At 39.4% G+C, this 26555-nt stretch overlaps 1 protein-coding gene across 1 annotated transcript in view; it reads right to left on the bottom strand.

Moving 5' to 3' along the window:
• The window catches only part of LOC149548186 (cysteine desulfurase 1, chloroplastic-like), a 127407-nt gene extending 101116 nt beyond the window's left edge, over positions 1 to 26291 (bottom strand). Inside the window, exons 1-2 of the mRNA XM_089792231.1 lie at positions 26037 to 26291; positions 5377 to 5510 (exon numbers count right to left, since the gene is read on the bottom strand). Coding sequence (XP_089648357.1) covers positions 5377 to 5510; positions 26037 to 26270 — 368 coding nt within the window. The 5' untranslated portion in view covers positions 26271 to 26291. The remainder of the gene's footprint in view (positions 1 to 5376; positions 5511 to 26036) is intronic.
• Positions 26292 to 26555: the final 264 nt, after the last annotated feature.

Here is a 26555-nt window from a genome sequence, read left to right as displayed (position 1 = left end):
GACTAAGAGATGAATATACCAGAAGACTCTTGCCAAACATCAACACCTAGGTTATAATGCATGAGTCCAAGGTCAGTCATATCAAAAGATTGGCATAAATTCTATTTCATTCCCTAAATCAACGATGTTGAACTGCTAATGATGATCAAATCATCCACATAAATAACCAGAAGGATGATCTCACTGTCAAAAGTCTTGATGTACAAATTTGAGTTTAAAGAACTCCTCTGGAAGCCCTGAGCACTGAGGTACTTATAAATTTTCATGTACCATGCCTAAGGGGCCTACTTCAAGCCATAAAGAGCTTTCACTAATCTGAGAACCTGATGTTCTTTACCAGCAACCTTGAAACCAAGAGGTCGCGTCATGTACACCTCTTCTTGTAGGTCACCATTCAGGAAAGCACTTTTGACATCCATCTGATGGACCTTCCAGCCAAACTACGTTGCCATGGCTAGGACTAATCTAGTTGTGCTCATCTTTGTAGTAGGAGCAAAGGGCTCCTCATAATCAATGCCCTGAAACTGAGAAAAGTCCTTTGCAACTAAATGAACTTTGTACTTATCCAAAGTACCTTCAGATTTGTATTTGATTTTGTACACCCTTTTGCAACCAATGCGCTTCTTCCCTGGTGGAAGATCAAAAAGGTCCTAGGTGTTATTCTTCAGCAGGCTCTAGTGTTCAGATGTCATGGCATGTTCCCACTCTAGAATTCCTTAAGCCTCGGAATATGTTTGAGGTTCAAACACAATGAATGTTGGCCATGAGAGAAAAGTTAACGGACTCAATTAGTTTGCTCTTTTTCCAAGCAGTTCTCCTATCAATGAGCTCATCATCACAAAAGATCAACAAGTGTCTTAGCCCACCACTCAGGTCGGAGAGGAGAATGTTCAACATTAGTATTAGGAGATGCTCTCTAATCAGGTTCCTCATCGGAAGAATCTGGACCTCAAACTTAGGTGAAGCATCTACAAATCTAGGTGATGCTGCAAAAGGTGGAAATGTATATACAGGGATTACTGGTATAACTAGAGTTGCAGGAGCTACTGGAGCCCTCCCATCAAGTGCACCTAATGGAAGCCTAACTCCCAAATCATGAACCTTCATAGGCTGGTCTGTTGGATCGGGAACTGGAGAAATAGGCATGAATGGTCCTCGTTTCTCATCAAATACTACATCACGACTGTACAAGAGACAAGATGTCTCAGTGTTGATCAAGCAGTAGGCTTTATGAAGACTATTGTATCCAACAAGCATGGGTTTCGGACTCTTGGCATCCAACTTGGTGCATTACGTATCAAATCTCCAAACAAAGGCAAGAGAGCCAAAAACCTTCAAGTGACTCATTCGAGGCTTGTAAGCTGACCAGGCATCTTCCGTAGTCTTACCTTTGACCACTACTGTGGGTGATCAGTTCAAAAGATAAACTACAATATTAATTGCTTCTGCCCAAAACTTCTTCGAAACATTGTGTTTGAGCATGGATCAAGCCATCTCAGTGATCGTTGTATTCCGACATTCAACTACACTGTTTGATGTGGTGTGTGGGTGTGGTTAATTGGCATTTAATGCCATGAGTATCCAACAAGCTAGAGAATTCATTAGAACAAAATTCCCCCCACTGTCTAACCTAAGAGTAATAATAGATTTCCCAAACTCTTTTTCAACTGAAGGTTTTTAAACTTCTGAAAAATAGTAAATGCATTAGATTTTTTTTTAAGAAAAATACCCACATTTTTCTACTGAAATCATCAACAAACAACAGAAAATACCTGGACCCACGAACAAAAAGAGTGGCCATAGGGCCGGAGATATCGTAATGAACAAGCTAGAGTACCTGAGAAGTTTTCCATGAATCACCATTGGTGAAAAGTGTGCGACATTGCTTCCTAGCCTGGCATGCATCACAAACTCCAACTTGTAGAATCTGAATCTTTGGCAATCCAAGGCCAATCTCTTCCCGAGCAAGCTAAGAGAGATAATGCACATTTAAGTGCCCATATCATTGATGCCAAAGTGTGCTGACAGAAGACTGTTGAGCGGCCATAGCTAAGTCCTGAGAATCATCAGTCAATCAGTCGAAAAAGACCATGATCCTCAAGACCCACTACAACAATAGACTGAGTCGCCCTATCAGTGATGGTACACTAATTTGAACTGAAAGTGACATCCAATTGTGGAGACTATCGCAGCAATTCACTAACTAAGAGTAGATTTATTTCCATCCCTGGAATGTAGTACACATTGAGGAAAATGAGATTCCTCCTAGCAGACTGAATCTAAATGTTGCCTTTACCAACAACGTTGTACACTTCTCTACCACCAAAAAATTACAGAATCTAAATAAGGTTGGTAGTCAATGAACCGGTCTCTACGATGGGTGAAATGATGAGGCACCTAAATCAATGTACCAGACAAACAACTTCACATGAACTGCAGGTTTTTTAGCCATGAAGGCATAAAAAGCATATCTCATCTACTTAGTGTGCTTTGCATTGTTCACTTTGGGAGGCAAACCTGATTTCTTAGATTGGGCAGCTAAGCGTTTCCGACATTCAACCTTCATGTGACCAAACTTGTGGTAATAGTTTCATTAAATGTTCTTCCGAGAGCCTTCTAAATCTAGAGCAAAGGATTTTTGCTAAGACTTGCCTTCATCCTTTTGAAAGGATTTCGCAACAAACGCTTGTTCTAAGGAGGTGAAGCTAGAACTGCTACCGAACTGTTGTTTCCACTGATCTTGCTGAAGCAGGAGTGTACAGAGATCTATCAATTTCAAATCAACACCAGAAGAAGTGACGTTGAGAGTCTCAATAAAATGCTCACAGGACTTAGGTAAACTCCTGAGAGTGATGACCACAATGTCCTCTTCCTCCATCTTGCGACCAATGGCAAGCAACTGATCATGGATTTCCTATATCCTATTCAGGTGAGCCTAGAGCGATGTTCACTCATCCATGATAATAGAAAAAAGTGTTCTTCAAGGAGAAAGTTTTACTTTTGTTAGATGTCTCATGAAGATTTTTGAGATGTGCCCATGTCTCCACAGCTATCTTGCTAAAAGGAATCTAAGAGAGATGATCATCGGCTACAGATAATTTGAGAAGCATCACCGCCTCCCGATTATTCAAATCTCATATATCTTGATCAATACTAGCGGCAATCGGAGGTTGTGTAACACCGAGAACAATCTGATTAGTATCCCAATATTCAAGAAATGCTAGTATTCACTGCTTCCAAGTGCCATAATTATGACCATTGAATTTTGAATTGCTCTGAATATTAGTCAAAGATGCCATAGCATGTTTTTCAATGAAAAAGCGTGTAAATCTGTGAAGGACATACTTCGAGGCAAAAAAATAGAAGACACAATTAAATTTGAAAGGGTTACCTAGAAGAGAGCTTGAAAAACCCAAAAAGAATATGTTATCGATTTCTAGATCCATTGGCTCAAAAATCAAGGCACGAAAATTGAGGCACCTAGAAAAACAAATGACAACCCAGTTGAGATCTCAAAAAACCCACCACGATTCTATAAAAAAAATTATTTGGTACAGAAAATTAGGATTTTGAAGAAAAACGGCTCTACTCCAGAGAAAACACAAAAATATGCACAAAAAACAAACAACAATTTCAAAAAATGGCTATAAGAAGCAGACCATAGAAAATAATTTCGAAAAATATTACTCTGATAATTTCGAACAAGAAACTATAATATTTTTCAAAAAAATTCGAAGAATTGGCTCTGATACCATATTACAAAGTAATTAGTAAAATACTTGCTTGATATTAACAGAGACCAAGAGGTCAATATATACGAAAGAATAAAACGATGTTTCCTTAGGAAACGATTGTAAAGAATAAAACCATTCTATTCTAGCTAAAAGAAAGCTAAAAAAAGCTAACAGATAACTACAAACTAACTAATATTAGAATCATAATAAAACGATGTTTCCTTAAGAAATGATCATAAAGAATAGAACCATTCTATTCTAGCTAAAAGAAAGCTAAAGAAAGCTAACAGATAACTACAAACTAATATTAGAAACATTCTAATATTTACAATAGATTACAAATAGATACCCATTAACTAATAATAGAAGCTTATCTATTATCATATTATAAATCACGTCTGGAAATCACTAGAAATTGTGAAAAACACTGGAAATCGCACACGAAAACCACTAGAGATTGCGTGCAAAAATCACTAGAAATCATGTCTAGGAAAAACACAGAAATAGGGCACAAATCGCATCCATAAAAAATGTGAAAAATACAAAAAAAAATGGCCATAAAAGCTGGTCACGATTTTCATTACAATCAAATTTCTCAGAACAAAAACCCTAGTCAGATTGTAGAGAGTTTCACTAATAATTTTGAAAGAAATTATAATTTTTTCGAAAAAACTTAAAGTATTTGCTCTAATACCATATTACGAAGTAATTGCTAAAAATACTTGCTCGATGTGGTCTCCTGTTTTTGTTAGTTTTGAAGTCGTCATGAGACACCGCATCCAAATGTTTACCGCATAGATCAATGGATTAATGCACACAGACAATGAACAAGAACAGCAACAGCAGTACGTTGTTTATTATTCGCATATGCCAAGAGATTACATACAGAGCCTAAGATGATTTACAATGATCCCAAGCGAAGTGTAAATACTTCCCGCCGAACCTTCCAAAAAGGGGTCCGTCGGCTACATAACAATACTAATCTACCCGTCGGCTACAAAATCTTTACCGACAACAAGAACCTGTCAGCTACACAGTTTCTACCGACGACACTTGATATTAACAAAGACCAAGCGGTCAATATATACAAAAGAATAAAACGATATTTCCCTAGGAAATGATCATAAAGAATAGAAACTTTCTATTCTAGCAAATAGAAAACTAACAGTTATCTACAGCCTAAGTAAATAATAGAAACATTCTAATATTTACAATAGATTACAAATAGATAACCATTAACTAATAATAGAAATAATCTATTATCGTAATACTAGTGACTTACAAAAAATTTGGCCAACACCAAACAAAATATGAACTTAGATAACCTGTCAACTTTGGAGGCTAGTGAAAAGATATAGAGAACATTGTGACAAACATTTGAAACAACAAAACAAGTGTATATATGCAATTTAACTACAACCAGATTCCTGGCTAGCCAAGTTACATTTTTCCTCTTCCCCTCACCTGAAATCTTAATCCTCTAAGGAAATAGACGATAAATGATACATCCTTCATAACCATAACACCATATTATTATCTCATTATCCAAGATTTACTAGCATCAAAGTAGAAAATAAATTCAACATTATTCAACTCTAAGTCAAGCATCTAATCTGATAGCAAATTCAAGATTTTAATTCACCTTAGAAAATGGATGCCTCGGTGAACATTTGCATTGTAGTTCTCGTAGTATTTACGTACTGCATCTATAACAAAATGTGGTTTCTGTGAGGTTGCAGCATTATCTAAATAGACCAACCTTGATCCATTGACTTCCTGCAAGACCATAGATTGTTTGAAAAATTCATCATGTATTTATATATAACAACTCAGATAACATAAAAGACAGCTTTCATAAATGCAGAAGAGACCAACTGATTCACCAAGAGATGCAAACACAATAATTAACCTCTAACCAAACATTAACTTAGATACAAACTGCGTAATATTAGTACAAGATTGATACAGTGGAAAAACAAATATATTACAAGACACATATCATAAGCCATAATCAGGATGAAATTCATTACACACGTATTTAAACTACAGAATAAAATGCCCAGTTAAAAAGTATGTTTAAACAATGGGCTGCCTTCATTCTAAAAGGATCACAAACATTCCCATTTCCTCTGGTTCTAAATATACAATACATTACATTTTGACTTGATCATTTTGCTACTTAGAAGATAGTGAGTACTACCATATCAACATGTTTTAGAAAATGGGATAACCACACTCGAAAAAGCACCTAATAGTCTTCTTTCAAATTGTCCATATCTGGTAGTGATTAACCCACTTGACTTAAAGCTTTCAAAAACACTCAGCCATGTGGCTAAAGCAATGATTCAAAAAAAAGTAATAAAAGTATATGTATGTGCATCGATCTAGTAAGCATGCATGTACATCTATGTATATGATGAATGCATTTGCATGATATATATACATACTAGTACAAATATATATATTATGGATATGTGTGCATATTTTCATTCATGTGGGTATAGATGCGTATGTGTGCAAGCGTATGAACATGAAAGAAAATATACAGTATATATGTTTTTCCAAGACATTCTGCATGCAGGCACCTTCTTGGGAGATCATTTCACATCTATAGACTTGATCTAAGGCCTAGATGTGCCTAAAAGACCAACAGACAGACCCAAACAAACTCAAATATATTTTAGATGAAACCAAAAGAAAGGAGAATAATCTGTAAATAGAAAATCAAAGAACACTAGGAGAATCAAAGAGTAATGTGGCACCATACTAGAACTACAATTTGCGAGATTGCTTTATGCAAATGTTTTCTACAAAGATATGAGAGGTCAAACATTGCTGCAAGATGACTATTCATGTACACTCAATCTCATACCTTATCTCATTGCTCATTCATGCTTGATTATTTGAAGAATAGCTAAGAAAATAAATGTATATGTGGAAGAAAAAAAAACAATGGAGTATGAGTATCTGCCTTTTGCTTGCTTCATATGTAAAAAAGCTGGTCATTGGTCCAGAAAATGCCTGCAGAAACAGAATAAAATTCAAAAATCCAAAGAGGTGGAAAAAAAGATGGAGTGGAGGAGAAGAAATCTCCCAATGAAGAGGTTCCAGATAAAGGGATTGTTGCAGAAGAAGAGAAAAAATCTGAAAAGGAAAAGACCGAATGTGAAAAGTGGAAGGTGGTAGCATTGATCTTTCTCAAGGACTGGTAAAAAATTGGATGCTGGGGTGGGGGTTCTCCCCATGGTGCAAGACTCATTGGTGGACGGAGACTCCGGCTTGGCATCAGTTGCCCTGCCCTATCCCGTGGTTCTGAAGCTTGGGCAACCCTCTAAGGTGCAGGTATTGTCTGAGGGTGGAAACTCCAACTCAGCATCAATCGGATTCTGTTCCCCAGTAGAACAGCAAGAAGATAATAACTCTATGGAGAATGGGGAATTTGTGAGAGAAGTTCCACTAACTTCTAGCTTGTTGCCTTCGAGAGTGTTGGACTCGCAACAAGTATTGTTGAGAATGGAGGATGCCCAACAATGCAATATCCCAGGGCACGTTGAACTTCCTGAAGCCTTGGTAATTGAAAGTAATAAAGAGGAGGGACATAGCAAATAATTGGGCGACATGCTGGAAACCGGAATTGACAGTGAAGCCATGATGAATGAAAGTGAGGAAGGCGGTTGGTCAACAATGGTGGGCAACAAGAAGAAAAAGGTAAGTCAAAATAAATGCTCCCATTCTGCTGCCAAGATGGGAGGGGAAATGAAGAATTCAACTGCAATATCTGGAGGTAAGGGAGGGAAAGACAGATGTCTAACCCTTCAACCCAAATGGGGATGGTGACAAGGAATTGACCAAAGGCGGATGTAGGCTCCCCTAAAGCTTCAGCAGGCAGACCTTCTAAGAAGGTGGTCAAAGAGCAGGAGAGTAGACAGAATATCGCAGATGGTAACCAACTTACCTTTACAGGAGTTTGCTCCCCATTTAAAAAATGATGATTATATCATGGAACATCAAGGGGTTAAATGGCTCCCACAAGCGAGATGTTTTTAGGAACATAACTCACAACCATTAGCCTAACATCTTGTTGATACAAAAAACTAAGGTGAGCAAGGACAAGGTGGAGCTGACATTTCTCAAAGGTAATTTAGTCATTGGTAGTGATTCAGATGGCACTTCAGGAGGGACTGTTGTCTTCTAGAACCCCAAGAATAATACAGATCAAGTTTTGTTCATAGGGGAAAACTTTATAAATATTAGATTTAAATACATCAAGGATGGCTTTGAATGGATTTTCACTAATATTTATGCTCCAAACACAAAGCATCCAAGGGGCTAACTTTTGGAACAAGCTCAAGGATTTAAAATCTAGATATCGAGGTGATTGTTGGATGGTGACGGGAGATGTTAATACTCCTCTTAAGGATTCACAAAGACTGGTGGTATCCAATCTCAAGTGGAAGGTAGGATTAGTCTTCTTAATTTTATCAATTCTCATGCTTTGATGGACATGGCTCTTCAAGGTGCAAACTTTACTTGGAGCAATAAGAGAACTACTCAAGACCTTATTCAGGTAAGACTGGAAAGAGCACTGTTATCTTGCAAATGGTATCTGAATATATCTACTCTGTTGTCGATAAAATTGAAAAACAACCGACGGCCCCCTTCGGTAAGGTTTTGTTATGTAGCCAACGAGCCCTTTGGTAATTGTTATGTAGCCGATGAACCCCTTCGGGAAGGTTCTTCGAAAAGTATATATACACCCTCCGAGATCATTGTAATCATCATCATAAGCATTATGTAATCTCTTTGGCATATGCGAATAATAAAAGGAGTACTATTGTTCTTGTCTATTGTCTGTGTGCATTAATCTATTCACCCCATGCGGTAAACATTTGGAACCGTTGCCCGATGGACCTGGAACAAAGGAAGAGGAATGAAGACTAATGCCAAATCAGCTGAACAAAAATAAGAATAAGCTAAAGGAAAAAGATGAAATATGCACAGCACAAGAAAATTTAATTTTGGCACAACAAGACGAGCACAAACGGAGGTTTCAGCAAATTGTCAAAGGACACCGAAGCACCGAGGAATTGTTGGAAGAGACTCGACAGTAGTTGGATTTGGTGGAAGAAGCAAGGGAGGAATTTCTTAACCTACATACGCCGAGGGAAGAAAATCCAGACGGAAGGGGATTAACTTGCATGGCTCGGAGTGCCGAGGGAGCATGAGCGTGGAGTGAACTCTTTGTCCGAGATACACTTTCGGAACGGACAGCTTCGCTTGACGAAAACCCTTCTTCACCAAACAGCACAAGTGTTAGAAATAAAATGAATGTCCAAAACAGCGCGGGTGTTCAAAATAGCATGGGTGTGCAGAACAGCGCAGGTATATAAAACGAATGTCCGAAACAGCGTAGGGTGCAGAACAGCGCGGGTGTACAGAACAGCGCGGGTGTGCAGAACGGCCCAAGAGTACAAAATAGCGCAGGTCCACAACAAATCCCTCAACCTCCAATAGTAATGGCTGGACCAAAAGAGAAATTGCCAAAGTTTGATGGTGATGGAACGGCTGATCCAATCAAACACTATAAGACATGCGAAACAATTTGGACGGCGAATGGTGTAACTGATACAGATGAATGGGTGCAACAATTTTCAACAATCCTAAGGGGTGTAGCAGTTGATTGGTTTGCCGACACAGATCCCCAAAAATTAACTACATGGGTAGACGTTAAAAAGGAGTTTATCACTGAATTTCAATTGCTATGCGACGACAATGAGATCGTAGCAAAAATATACACCACAAAGCAAGGGAAAAATGAAACCGTCTGTGTATATGCCAGAAGGCTAAAAGAACTAATAAACAAAATGGAAAGTAAGCCGGCAGATGGGCTGAAGAAGAGATGGTTCATTAAAAGACCATGCCCGGAGTTAAGTAAGAAAATGAAGATTGTGCCACCATCATCATACACCGAAGCATACAATTGGGCGATGGACTTAGAGAGTGAACAAAAAACAAAAAAGAAGAAAAGTAGCTCATCCGACTAAGATGATGCGTCTTCAGAAGAAGATAGCAGTGATGACAAAATGGGCAGCAAGAAGGTCCGAGCTCTTCAGAAGGATATGCTCCGAATGATGAAGGAATTTAAGAATATGCAAAAAGAGACTAAGGGAAACGAGCTATAGTGCATAGGCTGCAAGACAAAAGGTCACACCAGGAACCAGTTCTGTGAGATCTGCCAAATTATGGGACATCCCATAAAAGAATGCCCCTTCAATATGAAAACGAGAGGACCTCAACAAGTGCTTCTGACATAGGAGGCTTCTGCGTCTGGAGGGAGCAGAAACACCAGCATTGATGGTGCCACTTCGGGTGGGTACAGAAACAATAGAAGAGGGCAAAACAACAATAACAATGGGGGTCATAGTTGAATTCAATACGATGCGAATGGCCAACCGATGGTTCAATGCCGAGCATGCAATTTGTGGAGCCACTTTGCACGAAACTATACATCAACGAATACACCAAAGTTGTTATGCCGATGGTGCGGTCCGAGAGATCATGAAGATGCCAAGTGCCCGAAATCAGGAGTGAATTTGATCACCATCGGGACAGACGAAGAGGAGGTTCAAACAATCACACGAAAACAAGTAAAATTGTACCCCGACCCGACGAAAGAAAAGAAGAGACTGGAGGAAGCATGGACGGAAATTGAGAAAGCAACACAGGAGAAAGCACATTTGAAGGACACCACCAGTACCTCAGCAAGGAACTGCGCGGAACAAAACATCATATGACAGATACTACAAACTAAAGTACCAATCAAAATAAATGATCTATTGCTCACAAAGCCTCAACTCCGATCGGCACTCACAAACATCGCTCCAATTGCTAAATTACCGCGAGAACAATGGAGAAGGAAAGTGGAGCAAGTGTAGGGGACCCAATGCTACTAGCCCTCACATCCGGACGGCATCCAGTAGTCGTCGAGATGGGAATTCTAGGGATAGTTCTGATAGACACAATAGTGGACGGAGGGTCAAGCGTGAATGTGTTACCGAAGGATACTTGGAAGAGGTTGGAACAACCAATGTTGTGGCCACCTACGCTCCAATTACTAACGGCGGATCAACACAGCATTAAACCTCTCGGCGCCCTAATGGCACAACCAGTGACTATCGGAACACAGTCGTTCTCGCTTGACTTTGTCGTTATCCCGCTGAAGAGGAGGGGATATGACGCCATTCTGGGCTGAGGATGGCTCATACAAGCAAAGGTTAAGCATGATTGGAAGAACACACTATCACTAGAAAGTAAAGGACGAAAATTCATTATTGATTTACACACGCAAATGGTGGGCGAAGAAGCTCTGTCATCGGATTTTGAAGAAGAGGATGAAGGAAAGCAGTGAATGGAACCAGATCAGGAAGGAGTCCTACGACTGGAAGGAGGATCAACGGATGATGATTTCGATTCGATGAACGATCTTTTCCACTGGCAGATGGAGGACTATGAGCTATTCCAGAGCTGCAACATACTAACGATAGAGGAAGGACACAACGAGGACGGATTTCCAAAAGAATTCAGAGAAATAAAAGAGGGAGACGCAACGCTGGATGAAACACCCGCCCATGTATTTGGTGAAGGGAAGTCAATCAAATATAACGAAGCCACAGTACAACCCATGAATTTAGGAGATGAGGCCGAACCAAAAAACATACTGGTAGGGGATAGCTGGAATCCAGTACTGAAAGCAGCAACATTTAAAATATTTTTGGAATAAAAATATGTATTCGTGTGGACATATAAGGATTTGAAGGGAGTTCCGCCAGAGCTGTGTTCACCGCATTCCGCTGGTCAAGGTGTAGTGCCGTACGGAAGTGGCCTTATAGGATGAATAGGAACTACGCAGCGCGGGTTACAGAAGAAATTAACCAAATGCTAGAGACTAGTCTAATTTTTAAGGTTCAAACCAGTGAATGGGTGTCACCCATAGTCATATCCCTGAAGAAGGATACCACCCAAATCAAGATATGTGTCAATTTCAGATGCCTCAATGCGGTAACAATCAAGGACCCCTTCCCGATACCATTCACGGACAGCATATTGGAAGAAGTAGCTAGACATGAGATTTATTCATTTATGGATGGGTTTTCGAAATACAAGTAGATTTGCATAGCAGAAGAGGACAAGCTGAAAACGACGTTTGTGGTAGAAGACGGGGTGTACGCATACAACAGAATGCCATTTGGCCTGTGCAATGCGCCGACGACATTTCAAAGAATCATACTGCACATATTTGACAAAATGTCCATTGGAAATTTCAAAGCATTCTTGGATGACTGGTCCGTATTGCACCAAAGACAAACATCGGGCGACGTTGGGCAAATGCATGGAAAGATGTCGAAGGGCGGGACTGGCCTTAAATCCAAAGAAATGCAAATTCATGGTTCCGCAGGGAAGATTGCTGGGGTGTATAGTCTGTAAGGAGGGATTGAAAATAGATCCAGACAAAGTCAGAGTGATAATGGAAATGCAGCCATCCACAAATGTAACGGAGGTAAAGTCATTCCTCGGACACATAGGCTATTATAGAAGATTTATCAAAAACTTTGCCAAAGTATCATAACCATTAGACAGGTTAACATGCAAAGGGAAATCGTTCAAATGGGAGAAAGAATAGGATGAGTCATTCAAAGGGTTGAAGGTACGGTTGGCCACAACAGCTATATTGGCGTACCCAGATTGGAACACGGAATTTCACGTTCACGTGGATGCATCCAACTATGCAATCGGAGCAACTTTGGCACAGACAAGCAACCACGGACTAGATCACTCAATCTATTTTGCCAGCCAATTACTGTCAAAAGCAGAACAGAACTACAATACAAAAGAACGGGAAGCCTTAGGAATGGTCTACGCAGTGCAGAAGTTCCGACATTACTTGCTGGTGACACTGTTCATGTTTTATGTCGACCATCAAGCTCTGTTCTACCTAGTAAATAAACCTATCATCCAAGGAAGAATCAGCCGATGGCTACTTTTGTTGCAGGAATTCACCTTCAAGATCATTGCACGGCCCAAGAAGCATCATGTCAGAGCAAACCATCTATCACGAATTAAAACAGGTGAACCGGTGTATGGAGTGAACGATGATTTCCCTAATGCACAGTTATTCCAACTTGCAATACTGACAAAATGGTACACGAGTATTTGGGAATATCTTTCCACAAGACAACCATCGAAGGAGATGCCACAAAATGAAAGGCAAAAGTTAGTAATCAGGAGCCGTACATTTCAATTGATTAATGGATTACTATACAAAATAGGGCCTAATCACATCCTACGACAATATGTATTAGAGGAGGAAATACCGAGTATTGAAGGAAGCACATGAGGGTCCAACAAGAGGGCATATGGGACCTGATACCATAGCACGCAAAATATTGCTGGCAGGACTGTGGCGGCTGACAGTGTACAATGACGCACCCGAATGGGTCGTCGGGTGTGACACTTGCCAAACGGCTAGAAAACCACTGAAGAGAGACTTTATGCTGCTTCACCCCTCACACGCACAAGAATTATTTGAATGATGGGGATTGGATTTCGTGGGACCCCTGCGAGCAAGCCGAAGGCACCAATGCCGATATATAGTGGTAGCTATGGAATACTTGACGAAGTGGGTGGAAGCACGGGCCCTACCGATACTTCAGATAACGAGTGATCATGGAGGGCATTTTGTCCATCACGTCATTAAACTGTTAACAACAGAATTCAAAATATATCACTCTATCAAGCCCGTACTACCCACGAGCAAACGGACAGGCTGAGGGTACGAACAAGATCCTAGTAGCAATCATCTACAAGTCATGTATGATCGAAGGTGAAGACTGGGAGGAGAAACTGCCCTCTGCCCTTTGGGCATACCGCACAACATACAAGGTGACAAAGGGGCACACACCATTTCAGTTGATGTTTGGATAGGAGGCAATGGTACCAATAGAATTTATGATACCGAGTCTGAGGATTGCGCTGGAGAATAAGTTAGGCGACATGGAAAGCCTAAGGGAAAGGTTGCATAACTTGAACAAACTCAAGGAGAAGCGGCTATTGGTACAATGGGCCACAGAGGTGACACAGAACAGGCGCAAAGCATCGCATGATAAACACCTGAAACTAAACAAGTTCCAACCGAGACAGTTGGTGTTGAAGTATGATGGACGGAACGAAATCAAACCAAGCAAGTTTAAAGTCAAATGGGTCGGGCCATACCAGATCCGAGAAGTAGGTGATAACGAAGCAATAAAGTTGTGGACACTGGATGGGCAGGAAATTTTGGAAACGATAAACAGTTTGAAATTGAAAATATATCAGGCACAACTTGTTCTGTCATCAACGAAGATCAAGGAGCAGTAGAATTTTGAAAAAAAATTTAAAATTTTGAAAAAGAAAAGATTTTTTTTTAAAGAGAGAGAGAGAGAGAGAGTAACCGTACGGTAACTAAGCTCACCTGGAAGGCACCGTACGGAGGTTTCAATAGTCGTACGATCTTTTTAAAAGACCCTCATACCCATATGGAGAAGGCACCAATAATTTTTGTCGTGTTTTATATGCCCATACATTTTTTCCCTTCATCGTACGACAAAGTGGAGGTCGTAATCTTCATACATTTTTTGATTGGCACCGTACGGATTTTGCCTTGCACAATTTCTCAATTGCCCGTACGGTATTTGCTCAAGTAGACACCATACGTATTCAATTCCACTGTACGTTTTTTCCTAGTCCTTCATGACCGTACGAAGGCAGGATAAATACACACAAGGCATACAATGATAGCAGCCCATACAGCTTTTGAAGCAGGGATCTCGTTTCTAATTGATTAGTGTGTGCAATTTTTGTGAAGAGCAACCGAGTCAGGCTGTTGTCTTTGGGCTTCATCCTCTTGGTCGACAATTGAGTGGGATTCTGTTTTTGCAAAGGCGGTTTTGTAATGCCCTATTTCTCTGTGAATGCTCTAGTTAGGAGAAGTTTCATGGTATATAAGTTAACAATAATTGCTTTTAAATCCTTGTGAAGAGTGGAAACAACGGTTTAGTGCGCCCTGGGAAAAGATCTCCTTGCTGTTTATCACATCCATGGTGCTATTTGGTAAGCGTAACAATTTCTCTTAACTGTACGGTTGTACAACGCACGGGAATAGTTCAAAAATAAATACAAGAAGCCGAACCAGCCGTGCCTTTGGTATCCAGAAATATTCACAAATTCACAAGGCACTGAAGGAGAGGGTCGTACAGACTCCAGGGGAGGAAGAGAATTTGAGTCGAGAACCGACCAAAGAATAAATGGAGTTTGCAGGCAAGAGAAAGTGGAAAAGAGAGTTGGAAGAATCGACAGCAAGGAAAGGCACGAAAATGTCAACAGGTAACCAGAATGAAGGCACCAATAGCAGCAGCAAGCAGAAGCGTAAGGCACAGGCACCTGCAACCACTAAGATCACACCACAGAATATAGCATTTGAAGGATTAAGCGGTATGGACTATAGAAAGTGGTGGCAGGAAACTCATGACAGTGGCCCAGTAAAAGCCAGCATTAGAAGGGCACAAGTGGAATGGGCAATTTGGATGACTGTTTTTTGCATTCGAGAATACGAGGGTTTCCTACGCGTCATGATTGAGACTTATGGCAGGGGCTCTCGGAAGAGCACATTTCAGTACTTGGGAAAAGACCTGGTAGTTTCATTCAAAGCAGTGGATTTCACACGAGTGTTTGGCACACCAAGGTCGCAGGTCAAGAAGGTTCAGCCTAAGAAGATTTCCAAGGAGGTAAAAATGTTTTTGATCAGACTGGTATGCGGAGACATGGCTGAAGCGGAACAGGAAGCATTGGCTGAGACATCAAAAGGTAGGGGATTGAAGAAAACAAACATCCAGGAGGGACCATGGCGATGCCTGATAGATTTAGTTAAGAGCAGACTTACGAGATCAAGTAGGGCATCTGATATCTCCTTTCCACAGGTATCCATGATGAATGGCATAATGAATGGGAAGATATATGATTGGGCATCTGTGTTGGCTGAAAGTATGCATGAATTTATGACTCTTCAGCATAAGACATTTTATATGCCACATTATGCCATAGGTCTCTTCCTCAATGCTACAGTGCAGATGATTCTAGAGGATAGGTTGGAGCCGAGACCTAGACCATTAGCTCCCCGAGAACCTCCTATCATGTAGTGGAGACACTTAGACTCGGCCACTGGGCAAAAGGGCTCTGCAGGACAGAAAAGACCTCGGCTTGATACAGGAGGTGATATGGACAGCGGACAATAGGAGACATCTTCCGAGGAGAATAGTGTGGGGGAGGAAGAAGGGGAAGACGATGACGAAGAGGTTGAGATTGTCATAGCCACTCCCTTGTTATTTTCGTGCCCTACACTATCTGCCACTTCCTATCTAGTCCCAGCGGGTCTGCACATGGCACATATACCAAGGTTTGAACAAACACAGTAGCCGATAGTGATAACTGCAGCGCCCCAGCAAGCAGTTACAGTTTCAACACCCTGGCAGCACGGAGTAAGGCATCCCCTAGTCCAACTAGTAGTTGGGTTTGCCGTGGTATTTGAACGGGTGGCAGCACCTGTCAGCCGAGAGAATATGCCAGCTTCTGCTAAAGCACTTCCAATAGCAGAATCCGTGGCACCTACCGAAGCACAACTAGCAGCCAAAATTGTAGCTCCTTCAGTAGAGAGTGTACAGGAGGGGCGAGACGAGACTGCCATGGAGGTACCCGGCCTACCAGTACTAGAGATAGCAGAGAGCCAGAGTATGCCTGGTGTGCACTTGGATGTAGTCGGGTTGGATGCAGTAGTTGCACTTATTTGAGTACACAGTTCCACCGTGCTTCGGTCCCTCAGATGGCCTATATGCAGACACCGACACGGGATGACATTCCGAAGGAAGACACTCAGCAGGCATAGGTAGCGGAGCCAGTTCAGGATGTGGGGCAATCGCATAGTGTTGTTGAGCATATGGCGGAAGCAATTGAGGCGACTATGGGTGTGCAGCAGGAATATCCAGTAGCACGGGAGATAGGGATGAGAGAGGCATTTCTTGCTGATGTAGTAGCTCTAGCGACACGGGCTCGCCAAGTGTTAGCTTCGGCGGAGACTCAGGTGTTGGACTCAGTAGTGAAGGAGCTAGAGGGAGTCATCTTTTATGAGATTAGGATGCCCAACTGCCTTAGTCTGTTTCAAGGAGCGGGGATGGCCGGATGTGGAGAATGTAGAGATGCGACCGAATTGGGCCACAATGAGAGATTCTAGGATGGAGAGCTGAGTAGAGGCTTTGATTCATGAGGTAGTGAAGTTATACAGGGAGGTGTATTACACTCTTCGGAGGAGCCAGGCAAATCAGGTAGCAGTGGAGAGGGCTCGGGAGAGTCAACTGCCAGGTTGACCTTAGAGAGGGCGGCTTGGGAATCTAAGAGGATAGCCTGGGAATCCGAGAGGGCAGCCTTGTTAGACAGACAAAGTCAGCTACTTAAGTTGGCAGCAGAAAAGGAACAGTTGGCAACTGAAAAGGAACAAGTGGCAGCAAGAAAGGAGAGAGAGTTGGGGGAAATTGCAGAAATGATGCAGTCAGCTCTAGAGCTTCAAATGGAGGCACAAGCAGAACTGAAGGTTAGGAAAGAGCAAGTCTACAAGCTACGGGCGGAGCTGAACGAGTTGAGAGCGCAGACGGCCACTACGCCAGGGACACATCCCTCTGTTTAGTATTTATGTATTGATGTACTTTGGTTATTTTGAATTTTGTTGTATTGTCGTCCGGAGACAACTTTTCTTTTTGGGGGGGGTGATGTTGTCGGTAAAATTGTAAAACAGCCGACAGGCCCTTTCGAGAAGGTTTTTTTTATGTAGCCAACGGGCCCTTCGGTAATTGTTATGTAGCCGACGGACCCCTTCGGGAAGGTACTTCGAAAAGTATATATACACCCTCTGAAATCATTGTAATCATCATCATAAACATTATGCAATCTCTTTGGCATATGCGAATAATAAAAGAAGTATTGTTGTTCTTGTCTATTGTCTGTGTGCATTAATCTATTTACCCCATGCGGCAAACATGCTCTCTTTGAGTGCTCCCTAGGATTGGGTTAGACCATTCTTCGATATCCTTTGTGGCTGACCTTACTCAAACTTCACATTATATATATGGAATATTTTACAACCAAAATTAGAGCAAAAATAATCTCATTCCTGACATCATAGATCTGGGACTGAGAGGAGCACCAAGTTCCTTTACATGTGTCAAGGTTCTGATGTTCTTAAAAAATCCTAAATATCTAATAACTTTGTTTGTAAATCTTTATTGGTTCTGGATGTTATTTGCAAGTGGCTTGAAAAGCTTAAGTTTATTGATTTACATTCTCAGACCATCTAGCAAGACTAGTTGTGTATCAGCTGTATTGAAATCATCGAACATAGAAAGGCATAGGTCCCCTTACATTGACAAGCATAATCACCTGCATCATAAAACTTAAGTCTGGAAATCTCCAGCACACAGCACTTAATATGGAAGCAACATCTCCTCTTTTACAACTGCATCTCTGTCATGGCAGAATTCCCCAAAAGTTAATTGCATAAAGACTATTTCTTGAAGATTAACCGCTCACCCTTAATAAGATATTTTCCAGCAGCTGAGAGGCGGTGACGATGGACCAAATACACTCAATGATTGCTTCTACCAATACCCTGGCCACAACAGTGGCAAGAACCAGAACTCTTATACCTTGCAATGGAGACTTTATATTATATCTCCCATTACAATGGCTGAAGCCAACTGGAAGTATAACAGTACATGAATTTAGTGTTCTATACAGCGGAGACATGTTAGTGAAGACCAATCACCAGCTTATGCACGACTTTCCTAGTTCCATGTGACTCCTTCCCAAAAACTCCCAGCTTAATTTTTGAACTACAGTCTGACACCGATTGATTTTTTGCAAGTGACAGTTCACATTTACTGAAGCCATTTTTGTATCCTCCTTGACATCATGTATGGGCATCTTCATGCTTGTGGTGATCATTCATATAACATCCAATTTTCTTGGATAGACAGTGATTGTCTATTCTTATTTAGTAGTGATTATTGCTAAAAGAAAACAATCCTTGTTGTTCTTTTTGATTTCTTACAGAGGAGTTTGTGTATTCTTTGTAATTCTGAAGAGAAAACATTCGTTGTATTATGAGTTGTGATCTCTGCTCGGTGCACGAGCAGCATATAGTATTATATATCTTTCCCAATTGTATGTAAAGGTTACCTTCTGAGATTCTAGTGATTAGTGTATCATGACTTTTTAGCGGTGATACTTTGTCTTTTTATGAACTCTACTCGTGTGTGATCATTGAGTATTGACAACTTTGAAAGGGGCAGAGACTTTGTTTTGAGAAACTAAATAAAGAGAACCTTTTCTAGGTGTGGCTGGGTTTTCCCCTTGAGTAGGAGCATTTCCCAAGGGTAGATCTTTGCATCATTTTGTTATTGTGTTGTGGTTAAGATATCAGCTCTCTGATTTGCTATTCTGGTTCAAAAGCATTAACACTAACTTTCCTTCAAATTCAAATGCCCTTACTCACAAGCCTTTGCCACCCTAGTTGAACCATCAACCCTCAATGAACCAATTCACCAAAAAACACCCTAGAGGAATATGTGATGCTCAAACACAACATAGCAATTGTTAAGACTGTTGAACTCTAAATAATTTACCATAACCAATCAATAAAAGAAGAATTATACTTCTAAAAAAATGGTTATTTATCATCTTCCATTAATACCAAAGGATATTTGGGGAACTATATACGTATAATATATGAATGGTTCTCCTTTCTAATAAGCAAATTAATCCAAGCAACATATCAAACTTTATATCTCTTAAGAAGTATATGAAGACCAAACCAGAAAAACCTTCTTCCGTATAGACACAACATAAATGCAATCAAAGAAAACATGAATAACCAATTCTCTTTTTCCACAAACTATCAGGCTTTTTCAAGTCAAGATTGGGTTCTATCTAGGACTCACAAGTTTTACATGGAGACTCACTTAAGCTTTTAGGGAGGACTCAAGGAATTTTAGTGTAGATTCACCTCACAAGGAAATAAAACTACCCTTGCAATCTGTCATTTGATTGTGTAGTTTATTTTTTACATTAAATGCACTTATTTTGCCCAACAAAAGATTCTAGAATGATGATATTTGTATCTTCAATTGTGTTTCCCTTAGTAGTCAAATTATCTAGCTACACCACTAGTTCTTTGAAGACAGATTGGTCAAAAATAATGAGAACTTGGTGCTGGAGAAAAGTTGGAAATACAGAGATAAAATTATGAAAGATGGTATGCACAATGAAGGTCTGTGTGGCCTCAAATACCTTAACTTGGACTTGGTTGCATTGCCCCTCAACCCCGTTGGAGCAACTTCATACATCTCATCCCAAGGGCTAAATCAGCATCCCTCAAGATTAAAGAGATTGCTTCAGCAGCAATAACAAACAATTAAAAAGAAATATTCAAGCAATTCTCCATGGGTTTGCTCTTGAAAAGACACATCCCAAAATACAATCAGAAACATACAAATGATTTGTTCCTAGAGCCAATAGATCTCAATATTGATTCTATTTAAGACCAATCAATTTTGAAAAAGGTCTTTCCGAAATCCATTATGTTCATAGGAAAACAATCCTGAGCCATATATGCCCCTATATTTCTACCCACGTAGCAATCAAAACATTTAAAAAATATGCCTGCAATCTGTTGGTTCCCAAACCAGTAGATTGGAATCCTACGAGTCTTGCCAACTCAATGCTGGGATATCCAACCGATTATGGCCAACTTGACAAGGCCGGTCAACTTGATTCGAGTCTTCTACACTTCTAGCTCCGCAAGCCTAAGACGGCTATACCTGATCCTGAACAAATCATCTAAATCCTAGATACTTATAACAGATTGGTTAGAATGTGAATGCAATGAAAGTTCCCCGAATGGCAAGGATTACAGAACTTTAAACTTGCAACTAATGAATTAAGAATAATAAATGACTATATGAATGTTTTAAAATAAGAACAATTATGGATTAATGCATCAAATGAATATACTAATTCTTCAAAGGAAAGATGTGAAACAATTGCCAGCGCATAAATTATGAATCATGAATAATATAAAGACTAGTGCCAGAATTCAAAGGGAATACAAAGTCGATATTATAAGTTATAATGTACAACTTTATAAAGTTCTATGCATGTTAACTATAAACAATTTAGTAATAAAGATGCGAAGGATCAAATATATAGACACAATTTAAAACTAGTCTAGAATGTGCTTTAGAAGTAAAAGGTTATTTTCAATTACAGTTAAGCTTATTTTATGTTATGTTGCTTGATTCAATTCTTTTAATTCTTATTTGTAACTAATTTATATACTAGGCATTTACATTATTACGTCCTCTTTCCTTTTAAAAGAAACAAATTTCAATTTGTAAATACTAGTTATTAGACAACCTAATCAAGACATGAAACCAAAATCAGAAATGTTTACTATTAATAGTGCCTCTGACTCACATTTATAGGTAGTGTCATTGCACTTTGAGCTACTTCATTTATAGACAACTGCGGCATTGTCCATATAAATCGTGAGGACAAATAAGGGACATGTTGATTAAGATCCAAGGATGGGAAATTTCCCTTGGATCACTAACTAAAAAGATAAATGCTATGATCCAAAAGATATTAGTAGGATTTTATGATGTATATATAAATTGGTTGTATGTTGCATTTATATCTACTTTTATTTATGTATGAAAATTATTTGATATAATATTTGACACACAAGTGAAGGGTGACACTACAAATAGGATTAGGACTTTGATGGAATTAGGAAAAACATGCAATGGTCATGACAACCAATCGTTGTATGTGCTTCCCTTTGTGAATAAGCAGCCGCAAAGGAACAATCTACGCAAAAAGAGCTCTAGAAAGGGTTAAATACCCACATTAACAATTTACATTGAACCTGGTTAGAAAACAGAACTACATGTTTGATTTCTTAAGACCAAAACTCTATGGCAAGGTTCGAGCTTTTGTGTATTAAATTCCATACCCCTAAACAATGATAAACTCCATGTGCTCCCAATGAGGAAGTGTAGTCTTCAAGTGACTCAAGACCTGGTTGGTCCCAATGAGTCTGACGTGCTAGATAAAGCATTTGCCTAATCTATATGGATGCATGCCTACCCTACTTAGATAGATGTATATCTTGAATAAAATATATGTATTCATCCCCCATATAGATAGATGCTCAACCCATGAGGTTAGATATAATTGGACAAATGCCTATCTTGTATGGATAGAATGCCCAAGTATAGAATGAATTAACACTTAATAACTTAGAGAATTTGAAAAACAATTAGTGATATTTTAGGAAAAATCAAGTCTGTTATAAAATTCTTCCCTTGCCAACTCATCCCTTTCACTCTATTGCTAGTATAAGGGATGTTATAAAATTCTTCCCTTGCCAACTCATTCCTTTCACTCTATTGCTAGTATAAGGGATAGGGATCTTCAATTATATGCAGCAGAGCTCCTCAATTCTTACAACTATCAACACATTTCACAACTCATATTTTTAAAACTATTTATTATAGCTTTTAAAGTCATTAACACACAGAAAATTTCAAGACAATGTTTGATCACCTCCCATCATTGGCCTTATTCTTCTTGGTGCAGACTTAGTAACATTTATTCAAATGCCTAGTTTATCTTGATTTTTCTTCTTTCTCACCAATATTCACCAAATGCCTAACAAAGAGGTTCTGCCCAGCTCCCAAGACCAACATATAGAACAAAAAAAATAATAAGATTAACAATAAAACACATTAGCATCTACTACTATTGCCAAGAAAAACTGATAGGGATCTCTCATACAGAATATAACTTTTAATCTACACTCAGAACTACAGTTCCTCCATATCTAGTCTAAGGATCTATTGATTTTATTTGTTGTCATTTTCTCATTTATATCTGCCTATTATTAAACTAAGTTAGAAGACAAGATTGTCTTATGGTTATTTTAAGTATTAATACATCAAAGACAAGTAGCAGACTCCATTGTATGTATAGGCATACAATCTCATAACGTATTACCAATAGAACTTCAAGAGATACTCATAGAGCAAAAGAAACAAAGGGAATTCAAATAGTGAGAGAAGCACTCACTCATTTGCTTTTGTTAAGGCCTTGATGTCAACTGATACAACCTTGTTAAAGCACTTGATATATGGCTTGGGTTGTCACTTGTTATCTTCTATAACTCCCCATAGTTATTGACAAAACTAATTTTCAATTTCTTGTATTGGCAATAGAACCTCATAAAGCAAAAGAAACCAAGGGAATTCAAATAGTGAGAAAAGCACTCACTCTTTCGCTTTTGTTGGGGCCTTAATGTCAACTCATACAACCTTGTTGAAGCACTTGATATATGGCTTGGGTTGTCACTTGTTATCTTCTATGAACTCCCCATAGTTATTGATGAAACTAACACTTAAATCCTTGTATTGGCCCTCAATTTAGGTGCCACTCTTTGATTTTGGAGACCAAATCAAGTAATTATGGACATTACCAATCTTTTCAATCAGGTTTAAAATCCCCATATCAACTATAGTCTCATAGGTGCCAGTAGAGTGTCTAGCACCCTCCCCAAAAAAACTTTAATTCTTGAGCCATCTCAAGAGTGGATAGCTAAACGAATTGATCTTCCTTGTGCTAAGCTTGGAGTAGGCCTTCTCCTTAAAGATAATGAAAAGGTGGTTAAAAAGACTAATGATATTAAAATTTCCTATGGGTGGTCCCCTCCAACCGTGAATCCCCATTCATGATGATACAATCTTGGGTGACAAAATATTTTGAATTTATGTACAATCTCTTTCGGTACAAAAAAATCTTTTTTTCAAATATAAGCAATGAGAATTGATTAATGATTATGCCTCTACTTTCCTATTTATAATAGCAAACAATATGTCAATGTCTTGTTAAGGAATGAGAGTAGGAGAATTTGTATGTGCAAGGTGCCTATACAACAAGAATTATGAATAAAGATGGCATTACCTTTACCTTCATCACATCCTCTTCCTCATTTCCTTCAACTCATTCACACGCACACTTCTTTTCTTTACCTTCACCTCCTATGCATACTTTGAGATTCCATCCATTCTTACCTTTCAACAATTTCAACCAATTGCAACATTACTTGGGTTTGTGGGTGATAGAACTCAAGCACAAGCACAAGTGTAGTTGTTGCTCTCATTTTTAATACTAAATAGAAATAATGGTATCCCTTGCTCTCGCTTTTGGTTTCAAGATGGTACTTTCAACTCCATGCTCTGTATCTCTAATTGTTAGAGGTCTCTTGTTAGGTGTGCTTTACAATTTTCAGCCAATTTTTCACTTGGCCTCCTTAAACCTATCGATGGTGAATAGAAAATCCACCATCCCTTGTAAAAATTCCCAAAAGGTGAGTCTAGCCATAATCCTTCCACTGCTAACAAATCCCTAGGTATCAAGTTTATTTTAAGACCTAAGCTTCCCAAGAATCCTTACACCAACCCTAATCTTCAACTCACCAAATTGATGGATAAGATCCATCATCTTATCCTAGCTACCATGAGTAAGGTTCTAATAATTGTTAAAATGCTTGACCAGGAAAAGAATTCATTTTTTTCAGTCACCTTAAAAATCCACTATTCATGTACTCCTACCAGCTCTCAACAAACTTGTTCTGGCAATTCGCTGAGGAAATCGCATTGGTTGTCACATCGTTCAAACAAGAATGAAAAAATGGTTCTCTTGGGCCAATTGCCTAAATTTTCAAGTACCTATAAGAGATAAAGCGAAACGATTGGCTAAGGAGTTGACCACCATTAAAGATCACTCCACCTCTACTATTTTCAAGCAACCATCTTCTAAACTTGGGTCACCTTTTGTGTTCCTTGTCTACCCTCAATGCAAATCCTAACATGTGTGCCCCAACCTTGAGTTATGATTTCAACGAGAGGTGGAGGAGCTCAGACTGGTGCCATGCAGCAGCAAGACATGCTACCTGATGTTAGGAAACCTGCAAAGGAAAAGGATAAGATCGTTCCTCGAGGATCCACTCAGTGAAAGAGAGTTCAAAGATTATATACTACTATTAAATAACTCTTGTAGGTGTTTGTTACACTTGTGCTTGGGAGACTCTCTATAAGGGTGCAGTCCCATGAGGGGGGCTTCAGGATCTATTTTTATGGAGTGGAAGGTCCCATGAAGTGAAAAAAAAAAAATACTACAAGATTAATTGGAATCTTCTCCTCAAAAATAGCAACCCCTACCTTTTAGGGTGCAAATTTGAGCAGGTGGAAAAGATGGGGGTTAGAAATTACCCCACCAGCTTAAGTTTTTGTGCACCACTTGTCAATCCTATATTTTTTTATTCTTATCAATATTATTTTTTAATTTTTTAGTCATGTAAATTGACAAAACTAAATAAAACAATTCATGAGACCACCAGCTTCCATAAATTGTGAACTTTAAGCATAAACTTCACTTCAAAATTCATGAAACCTTCCACTTCAACATAATCCTAAAAAGTTTAAGTAGCACAGCTGAATTTTTTTAGGAAGCCCCCCTCCCTCCATGGGACTGCACCCTAATCTACATCTCAGATTGGCGGATAGCTCTTTTAGGAAGCTCGAGTGCAGAAACAAGGCTGTTGACTTTGTGGTTGGTCCGGGAGATAAATATATAGCTGATGTCAAGTAACAAGGTGATAATGAAGGCTTTATTGTTAGTTGTGGGAGACGAGATACCCTTGATACCAGTAGGCTTTATTATTAGTTGTGGTAGACGAGATACCCTTGACACCAGTTTATTCCTAGGTAAAAATTTGGAATGTCTGTTATCAATTATGTTTTGAATCATGCAGCTGCAGTTATGGAGCTGCTAAAACTTTAGATAACATTTTTTTTTAAGCTTTAATAATTGCTGGAATTTCCTTCAGATAAGTACTGACCCGTTAGGGGCTTCTCGAGTTCTTACACGAGCTCTCTGTTTTAAAAAGGTTAAATGTTGGAAATTTGATAATCAGGGCTGCTACAGCAGCCACCGAAATCCACAAAAAGGTCAGTTTTGATTTGAATGCTAAAAAAGTTTTGCCTTTACTCGCCGAAAAAGAAGATGAATAAACGGTCATAAGAATTAAGTAAAGCAGACATGCCAAGTTACCTGATTAAGGATCGGGAAATCGAGCTTCGTCAAATTGCCGAGCGAGCGAGAAGCTGAGGCGGAGGCAGAAGCAGAGGTAGATAATGAAGCTAATATTGATGTTTGGCCCCTACCCTTCCTCCGTGGCCGTAAACGAAATGGTGAAATGAGGTTTCTTTTAAAACAAGGCCCCTCCAAGGCGCCGGTCTGGTGATTTGAGAGACTGAGTAGCCCATCCAGGAATCGCAGCGACATTGTATCTGCCTTCTTATCTCTACTAATCGTGACAATTCATTGCCGAATATATAAGAGTCGTAAGATTCCTTTGATCTGAAAAATCCAAAAACCAATTACGCATAACAGATCTGATTGCACATTGCATACTTGAAAAGTAAAATGAATATCCAAATACAATTATCTAGGATATGTTTAATTAAAAAGTAAGGTACGGAAGTGAAAGTTTGGTCCATGGTGATGTTATTTGAGGATAAAACTTGGTAAAATGATGACTGCATATTGCATATTTGAAAGGTAAAATGA

Source organism: Cupressus sempervirens, chromosome 7 (genome assembly GCF_028749045.1).
Source record: "Cupressus sempervirens isolate cs-2001-9-10 chromosome 7, ASM2874904v1, whole genome shotgun sequence".
In the NCBI taxonomy this organism is placed as follows: Eukaryota; Viridiplantae; Streptophyta; class Pinopsida; order Cupressales; family Cupressaceae; genus Cupressus; species Cupressus sempervirens.
This window is presented reverse-complemented; position numbering and strand designations above follow the sequence as displayed.